The sequence below is a fragment of the Malaya genurostris genome, chromosome 3 (assembly GCF_030247185.1).
Source record: "Malaya genurostris strain Urasoe2022 chromosome 3, Malgen_1.1, whole genome shotgun sequence".
NCBI lineage: Eukaryota > Metazoa > Arthropoda > Insecta > Diptera > Culicidae > Malaya > Malaya genurostris.
The window spans coordinates 303,750,230-303,758,994 of NC_080572.1; the positions used below are offsets into that span (position 1 = coordinate 303,750,230).

At 37.5% G+C, this 8,765-nt stretch overlaps 2 protein-coding genes across 2 annotated transcripts; one reads left to right on the top strand and one right to left on the bottom strand.

Annotated features, from left to right (window-relative positions):
- The first annotated feature begins 5,222 nt into the window (after window positions 1-5,222).
- LOC131437064 (acylglycerol kinase, mitochondrial) lies at window positions 5,223-6,861 on the top strand. Its single transcript, XM_058606118.1, has 3 exons — window positions 5,223-5,503; window positions 5,559-5,694; window positions 5,758-6,861. Exons 1-3 carry the CDS (start codon window positions 5,394-5,396, stop codon window positions 6,823-6,825), a joined length of 1,314 nt encoding a protein of 437 aa, XP_058462101.1. The 5' UTR covers window positions 5,223-5,393; the 3' UTR covers window positions 6,826-6,861.
- LOC131437065 (polyisoprenoid diphosphate/phosphate phosphohydrolase PLPP6) lies at window positions 6,848-8,036 on the bottom strand. Its single transcript, XM_058606119.1, has 4 exons — window positions 7,878-8,036; window positions 7,716-7,812; window positions 7,504-7,659; window positions 6,848-7,442 (listed from the first exon to the last, which is right to left on the bottom strand). The coding sequence occupies exons 2-4, from the start codon at window positions 7,740-7,742 to the stop codon at window positions 6,948-6,950; spliced, it is 678 nt and encodes a 225-aa protein (XP_058462102.1). The 5' UTR covers window positions 7,743-7,812; window positions 7,878-8,036; the 3' UTR covers window positions 6,848-6,947.
- Between the last annotated feature and the right edge of the window lie 729 nt (window positions 8,037-8,765).

Below are 8,765 nucleotides of genomic sequence, written 5' to 3' on the forward strand. Positions count from 1 at the left end.
TTTGAAGTCATCGCTTGGCGAAGGTTGGTTATGCGGTAAATATGCCGAACAATAGACATATTTCCTGTCTATGCCATCAATAGTCATACTAACTGTGACAGCACAAATATCCCGAGTTGTGAGCTCCGATATGAGAGAAACATCGAGAGCACTATTTGCAAGTATGCATGCACGAGGCATTTCACGTGGATTTGTCATACCGATCTTGTTGAAGGCAACAAAGACTGGGTTTAACAATTTTCCAACGTAGAAGTTTCCCTTTTGGAAATATGGTTCTTGAACCAAAGCTATAGAAGCTTTACCTTCTTGAAGAAGTCTGGATAGATTCATAGTTGCTGTACGTTTATGCTGAAGATTGATTTGTGCCACTCTAACCATTATAAATTAGAGTAACGAACATTCCACCTCCAGCACCAACCGTACAACAACTACAAGAAACCAAATATATTGGCTTATAATCGCCTATAGCGAACCATGTAAGGATTTTTTTAAATGTTATTATCATTTAAATCCCACGAGTTGCGAAGAAAGAAGTCGTCCACTGTGCCAGAGCTTCGCTTAACACAGTAAGGGAACACCCCAAGATATTCCGTTCACGACTGCATTGTTTAACCTCCTGCAGCCATTCAGCCATCGGCACGGAAATACACCTTGGCTTAGGAGTTCCTATTTTTGTGGCCTTTTACGACATGGAACAGGAAACCAGTGGATCAATTCTTGGTAAAAAAATAATTCCGCCGGATGCCACACGGCTTACCTGTTTGGTGGACTTATACCACCGGTACAGGTGGACCGTAGCGTTATTCTTAGCCAGTTGGGAAACCGCTACCGACACTACACGGCTATCTAGGCTGCTCAGAGAGGGAAGTTGACATTGATGGTCAACTTCCATGGATGGCCGAGCAGCCGAAAAACCATTACAGCAAGACCTTTACTCTAATAAACGTTTGAGCGGTGGCAGTGCACACCTGTATGTGCAATTATGTATAAACAAATGTGAATCGCGTTCGGACCTCGAAGAGACATGCGACAGTTAAGAGCCAGTCATCAGTCTGCTAGCGAAAACTGAATATTCAATCTTCATCACTATCTTGCACCGTGAAGCTAATTTGCTTGCAGTGAATTATGGGGCTAGAGCTTCTCTCTTACCGAGAGAAGGAGAAACAGTAGTAGGGGTGAATATTGTTCGCTCTCTTCTATTCTCGTGCATGGACAGCCACTTCAATAAAGCAACAAGGCTCACGCTTCCTCAAAAGCGACATGGTTCATAAAGCAGGTATATTCATGAATATCATACACTGTGAAGCATGTATACTCATCTTCACTGCTTCATTCATCCAAACCCTGCTCACGACACTATAAATCTTGTATAATAAACGTCACATCACATATGCACATTTCGAATACAATTTATATTCATCTTCAGTGTGATAGTTTTGTTTAATTATTAGTTTAGTTACAATAACTAAACAAAACTATCACACTGAAGATGAATATAAATTGTATTCGAAATGTGCATATGTGATGTGACGTTTATTATACAAGATTTATAGTGTCGTGAGATACATAGTGAATTTGTATAGTGACGTGATATACTTATAACAGAATTAAATGGTAATATTTAAAAAATTTATCCTTGTAATAATACTCGGCTTTCCGTGCATAACTCGATGTTGAAAAGTCGATTCGAAAAAGTAGGAAATTATTTTCCATAATAGAGCGGATTGATGCTAGCCCCCACGGATTGTAAACGATTATGGTATTATGGACGAATTTCGCGCTAACTCGAAGAAATGTTGACAACACACTCTCAAATTTCAATAAAACCTGCTGTACATGAAGATTTAGTCACAAAACAATAAAAATGTTTACTTTATTATCATATCAGAAGTAATAACTCATGATACAATTGCAGTTCAGTTACTCATCTCAAAAATGAAAGATTTCATGAAACAATTGACAATTATTTTATGTCTGATGGAGCAGCAGCACAATACAGAAATAAAACAAAAACTTTGCAAGCCTGTGTAGATTCCAGGCAGAACCTGTCAGCTTGGTGCGAAATCAATTTTCAGTTCAGCAACGCCATCGCACGGTATCAAATCCAACATATCATGTCAATTGTACGGGCGCGCAGTGCTGCTATTTTCGCGCGCACGTATTTGACATTCTCTACTTGTATGTACAAGATTCGATGCGGACTCGTCTGAGGGCGCCATACTTGAAAAAAAGAATGTTGCCAATGATTTTTTCGGAGCTTTGAGAGCTGGATATCTTGTTAATATGATATCTTTGATTCCTGTCAAAGTGTGAATTGAGGAGCAGGTGGGGTATTTTACTATAGTAAAATATTTCAAGAATATTCTGTGAAATTTTCAAGCCTATCGGAACAAAATTCAGCAAGTTATGGGCCTCTATCTTTGCTTATCTCATACTGCGAAGAGGCAAGAACTCGGCCTACAGGCCCAGGATTTCTGCTTCGATTGACCTAAAAACTTGACAAAACATTCTTGATATATATCATTATAACAATTTATAAAAGAAAAAATATGATTTTTTTGAAAATGTTAGACCCTACGGGTTACCTTGAGCAATGAACTGTTTCCATTGATTTTATAGGCAAAAAACTTAAAACGTGTTTTTCTCGAATACAGGTTTCAAAGGACCTTGTCCATCGTCACTCAAAAAATCCTGACAATTTTTTTTTTAAATTTTGCACACACTTTCTACATATAAAAACAACACCACAACGTTTTACTTTTCGTTGTTTGTTACTTTGGAGAGGTTTTATGGCTACAAAATGGTGGATTTTTTAGTGAAAACCCGTAGCTTTTATGTTGAACAATCGCCAAAAATCAAACAGAAACGTTGTGGTCTATAAAAACTTCTACTCTAACTATGCTTTGATTTGTTCACTTCTGATTAGTCTGCGCTGAGATACAGTGGACACCGCAAGTCATGATTTTTAAGAAGCGTCCTCAAAAATACCTTCTCACCGACTTATTTCTCAATAAAAAACAACAACAAACCATTCAACAACACGAAATACTCGTTCAATTTGCTGGAACAGTTTGTTTTTGTTTTTTCTCTTGCAAAAATAGTGTGAAAATTAAGTGTTAGCTTTACATAGAAAGAAAATTTGTTGTTATTTTACGTGAAGTAGAAGTATTGTGCAGGTATGTATTGTTAGTTTGAACAAATAAGTGGAGAAAACTTCAGAAATTCTGCAGTAAAACTAGTCCAACGGGGCTCCAACTCCTCATGTTAAAAATGGCTCAACAATGGACCTTTGTCTGCCGGGTTTGTTGAACGAAAAAATGGCATTCGGTTCAACGGTCTGTTTCAAAATCGGCAAACGAAGGTCCCGTGTTAGTCTTCCGTTGAACGATTGATGGGACTTTCATTGGACCAATGATCCAACGTATTGGACCAATGAAGGACCACCGTTGAACGTTTTTTTTTCTAAGTGGGAATTGGTTTAGTTTTCGATAAATTTACACTGAAAACAAAAAGTTTGGACAAAGAAAAGTGTTTTCAAATAACTTTTTTTTCCTTAAAAGTGTTCAACTTGAATTTGTGGCTGTAGGTAAGAAATTCAATCTCCTTGAATCTTGTAACAAAATTCCATACAAATCGCAATTTTTCTCAAATCGACTTAAAATGTTGAAAATCAAATTTTCGATATTTCATTCAAAAACTAACTTGACTAATTTTGTAAAAACCACTCATACAACATCTGCTTGTAGGATATGTCATTTTTCGACTACAGCTATTTGCCCCTTTTCAAAAGACAGTCTAGATCATTTTTTGGAAACACAAAGTATGCAAACTTATTTTTCTGTGTAAAAGAATTGGCTACTGCCAAACAAGTAGAAATTATTTTTCATAAAAATTTCATCAATCAATTGCACACCACTCCCCGTTTTCTTTCTTCTTTACTCTCGCTTCATCTCCAATTCTCTTGATCCGCCTTGGTAAATTCTCGATACTTTTTCCTATCTGAAGATTCTCCAATAAGGGGAAAATGTATACATAAAATGTAGTGGAACTAACATAGATGTAAGAAAAGCGTAAACTAACCTTAAAAATTTGTAAATAAATCAGTAGTATTTTAGACACCATATTGAACGGTTAGACAATCAGTTTTGTTTCTTGAAAGAAATAAGTTTTTCATTTATTGATTACTGAAAGCTTTCATCAAAAAAATTACCGAACAAAGATATCAAATCTTACACACTTAAATTGGTATACCGATGTCAGCTGTTTCATCCTCGTTAGCTGATTTTTTCAGTTAAATTATTATTTCATTCCAACGGTACCTTAAGGTACTACTGTCAACAAAGGTTTATTTGTGCTGATATATCAGTAGAACGAGAATGTTTGGTAGTTCGGCTGTTCTAAACTCGTCAAACGATGGAAAAATCACCGAACGAAGTTTAGTGTGTAGTGTGAAAGGTCCCGCTTGTGAGGAATTCTGGCAACCGTCAGAAGACTGGCAGCATTCCGGCTTCTGTCGAAATTGTCCAGGCGGAATTGCGTCATTATCTCGCCGTACGTGTCTTGTTTATTTCTCTCGTCCTTTTTCTTTTTTTTATTCGACTTCGTTCGATATTCGTCAACTCCGCATGTACATACAAAAAACAAGTCTTATGACGAGGTAAATGAGATTGAAATATGGGTATGTTTGGTAGTGAGAAAGCAATATTATTGGCAATAACATTTTGCATAGTTAGTATATTTGAAGGGCAATAACTTATTGCCTTTCATATGTACTTTTTATTGAAAAAATAAAACAAGGACGCTAAAAATTTAGAACCGATTCAAAACGGTTCTGCCAATCTTGTATGGCAAGAATCCGACAGAAACAGAACCGTTAATAACCGCTAGGCGAAATTCTCTGCCGGAAACGGTTGTTGCATTGTTTTCAGACTTTTGCCGGAATTCTGGCTGAATTCCGGCAAAAATGGCTGGCAGACATAGCCAGCCGTCTGGGGGGAAATCTGCCCGCCGCGTACAAGTGGGGTATTGCTTTGAGTAAATGTTATTTTACTGAAAAAATAAACTACCGTGGTTTGAACGGCTGAGATCGTTAATCCAATTTAAGTGTTAATTAAGTTTTTGAATGAATTTATCAGAAATCGTAGAAAAATTAACTAATTTAAAATTTTCCCACTGATTTTACAGCTATTGCTGAACGAGCAGCGCCTCTGTATTTCATTTCATAATAAATGTGCCAATATGCCAATAAAGATTAAAAATAAAATTCTGAAGGGTTAACACAAAATCAAAACAAATGTGCAACTGCATTAAATGATATCGTTAGTTATTTTACTGCAATTGTGTAAGTTTTGAATAAAAACTAGAATCGAAAGTGTTTATTTAGGCTAAGAAGCATGGCATTTATTATTAAGTTTGCAAAAAGTGTTCGAAATAATTGGAAAAAGTCAGTATTTCTCGTTAGCGCTGTCTCATACGGTGCCTCCTACTCTCGAGAGAAATACGAGTAAGTACCCGAGTTCTGAGACATTGTCAGATTAAAAGACTTAGTATGTTTAAAGAATCAAACAGCTTATGCGATACTACTGCACCGAAGCAGCTAAATATGGTGATGTTCAGATTGCCGCTAATCAACCACTTCAAAAGGTTTTGATTCTGCTCAATCCAGCAGCAAACAAAAAGTCATCAGAGGATGATGTAAGATTCAGTTAATGTCCTACAAAACCATTGACTAGCTAACTTATTTTTTTTTGTTGGCAGTTCCACGATTACTGTGAACCAATTCTGCATTTGGCTGGCTTCGAAGTGGACGTTGTGAAAACCGATTCCGAAGGTCACGCACGGCGCTACGTTGAAGAGTTAAATTCGCTTCCGGATGCAATTCTAGTCGCCGGTGGGGACGGAACAGTCTCGGAAACAGTTTCTGGTCTCAAAAGACGTTCAGATGGAGCTCAATGCCCGATTGGATTGCTACCGGTGGGAAGGACAAACAATTTAGCCAACGCCTTATTTCGAAGCAGTCCGCAAAGAACGACGCTAGAGGATGTTCGAACAATGGCCAACGCTGCATACGCCATTGTTGCAGGGAAAAAACATAAAATCGATGTAATGAGGATTGAAGTATTGCCCAACGAGATAGACGAAAAAGTGCCAGAGAAACCGGTTTATGCGGTTGGCAGTTTGCATTGGGGAGCGTTCCGTGATATTTTAGAGCTTCGAGACAAATATTGGTACACTGGATCTTTGCGAGAATATACAGCATTCCTGTTCAATGCTTTCGATCGGCAACCCACGTGGAGTTGTAAGGCGAAAATGACAATCACAGAACCTTGCACCGGCTGTAGAAAGTGCTATAAGGATAATCAGCTACAGGAACCGAAACAAGAGGGCTCAAGTAGATGGTGGTCGGTATTTTTGCCGAAAGCGAAAGCCACCACACAGTCGATAGATTATTCCAAAATAGTAAATGATCAATGTTCCATTCCAATCGAGATGGATGTTGATCCGTCTGAATTCATTTTGCAAACATTAAATGCCGACGTGGAAAAAGAACTAGACAAACCGAAATTATCAATAACTTTTAGTCCATCAGTCGATTCCGGGTTTAGCTTTTTAAAGGAAAGTTGGTCGAGATTGTGGAATCGAAGGTACACTGAATGTCCCGTTGAGAAACATATTGAAGTTCGTACCGTAGAATTGATTCCGGCGAGACTGAAGCCGTCAGATAGCGACAAAGATCTATTTTATTCTATCGATAACGAAGCTTATGAGGTTAGGCCAGTGCGAGTGACACTGATTCCAAAGGCGGTCGAAATTTACGCGTTTTGAACGTGTTAATAAAAGTTAATAATTCTAAAATTTCAACATATTTTTTTTTTTTGGCAAACTACAAAACTGATGACAGCAAAAGTTTTAATGTTCTAAGCAAATGACTTTTCAATATAAGCCTATTAAACTCCATACTCTGGCCCTGAAATCTTTTCATCGGTCATGTATGATATTAACCAAACACAGCTCTCTTGATCAAACCATATTAGAGAAATTAGGAACGCATTAAATAATCCTACAACGATTCCGCCGAGAACATCAAGAATATGGTGCCTGAATAACAATAAACGCGAAAGACACAACGCAACGCACCACGCTAGTAATGGTGGCCAAAAAATGAAGGTTACTGGGTCTAAGTAGATTAGAAATGTTACGATGAAAACACCTCTGGAAACATGTCCCGATGGGAAGCTGAATTTATCCGGTCCAATGCAAAACGGGTCATCGTTAACAGCTGGACGGCGACGTCTTGTAGCTGCTTTAATGACGGCCACCGTCACTATATCAGTAAGGAGACCGATAAACAAATTTACTTGCATCTGATACCAGTCCGATTTATCTATCATCCAACAAAATGCGAGCCAGCCGGACAACCACGCAATTCCATGGCAAGAGTACTGGAAATTTAGAACGAATAGTTTTCGTAGGAATAACGAACAGTGTGCGCATTAAATGTACCTCCAAAACTTTGCAGTGAGTGCGTAATGATCGAAAGGGAACAAAATTTAGTAGAAAGCTTACGAACTGTTTCGTGACCACAACATCCCACTCTAACAGTTTCTTTAACGCCGGTGGTAGTTTACGATCCTCCTCCATCCGTGTTTTGAAGTCGACCTAAAATATTTTTGAATCAATGTATGACAAATCAGGCATGGCTTTGTGTGCCTTACGCTTTCCTGTTGTTGTTTTTGCTTCATTTCAACGAGTCAAAAATCGAAGTTAAAAATAAAATTCTACCTTTAAGGTAAAACTTACATACGCATTTGTCTGAAAATAAAATACAATAAATCTTATTCCGAACTAATTTACTGTACGTTGGTTTGGAAAATTACCTAACTTCTGATAGAAAATGTAGAATCCACGTCGCGTTAGAGATAAAAAAAACTGAATCATATATACCAAGAAACAGCTCGGTGAAAATTTGTGCTTAAAATCGAATTGAACATCAACAAAACTATCTTGTCCAAGGATGCCAGGTATTTTTTGCAAAAATCTGTGTGTTCAATCCAAAAATCAGTCTGTGCAAAATCTGTGTCCTCTTCCTATATGGGATCATTTTCATGAGAAAAAAAACAAGATCTTAGCGGTATCCAGAGCACTGTTGAATATACTTTTGCACTGTGTTTTTCTCAGCAATTCGAAGATTTTAGAAGCTCATTGCCAGTCTGTATTCGCTTTAGAAAATTCTGTGTCATTTTTAAAGTTTGTGCAGCACAAAGAGAATCAGTGAAGTATAGATTAATCTGTAAACCTGGCATCTCTGATCTTATCACTAAAACTTTAAATATCTAATATGCACAAGTCATTCTGACAATTTTTTCTATCCCTTCAGAAACTCAACTCAACTTAGTACACTGAAAAAAATGCACGATCGATTCATATATTCACTTCAATTTAATATGCTTTTCCATTTCAATACATAATTATAGCGATTTGTTTTAAGATTTCATGTGCAAATTCACTAAGATGCAAGATTAGATTATTTTTCACTTAGCTTTGATGTGTTTTGCTATTGAATCGAACTATATGTGTTAAACACCTTATTTTCTAGTGGAAATGAGTACATCACAAATGCATGTGTTGGGGACGGGTATAGCGTCGATGCCTTTCACGCCGCCCGCCTGGGTTCGATTCCCAACCCCGCACATAGGGTCAGAAAGTTTTTCTGGACCGAAGAGGCAAATGACATTAATGTTAAAGCCTCTAATTGAAACAAACAA

Excerpts from the sequence above, each read along its gene's own strand:
- LOC131437064 (XM_058606118.1), top strand. The coding sequence starts at position 5,394 with ATGGCATTTATTATTAAGTTTGCAAAAAGTGTTCGAAATAATTGGAAA. Across the intron at positions 5,504-5,558 it reads TACTCTCGAGAGAAATACGA|AATCAAACAGCTTATGCGAT; the intron begins GTAAGTACCCGA and ends GTATGTTTAAAG. Across the intron at positions 5,695-5,757 it reads AAAAGTCATCAGAGGATGAT|TTCCACGATTACTGTGAACC; the intron begins GTAAGATTCAGT and ends TTTTGTTGGCAG.
- LOC131437065 (XM_058606119.1), bottom strand. The coding sequence starts at position 7,742 with ATGAAGCAAAAACAACAACAGGAAAGC. Across the intron at positions 7,660-7,715 it reads AAAAACAACAACAGGAAAGC|GTCGACTTCAAAACACGGAT; the intron begins GTAAGGCACACA and ends AAAATATTTTAG. Across the intron at positions 7,443-7,503 it reads CTCACTGCAAAGTTTTGGAG|TACTCTTGCCATGGAATTGC; the intron begins GTACATTTAATG and ends CTAAATTTCCAG.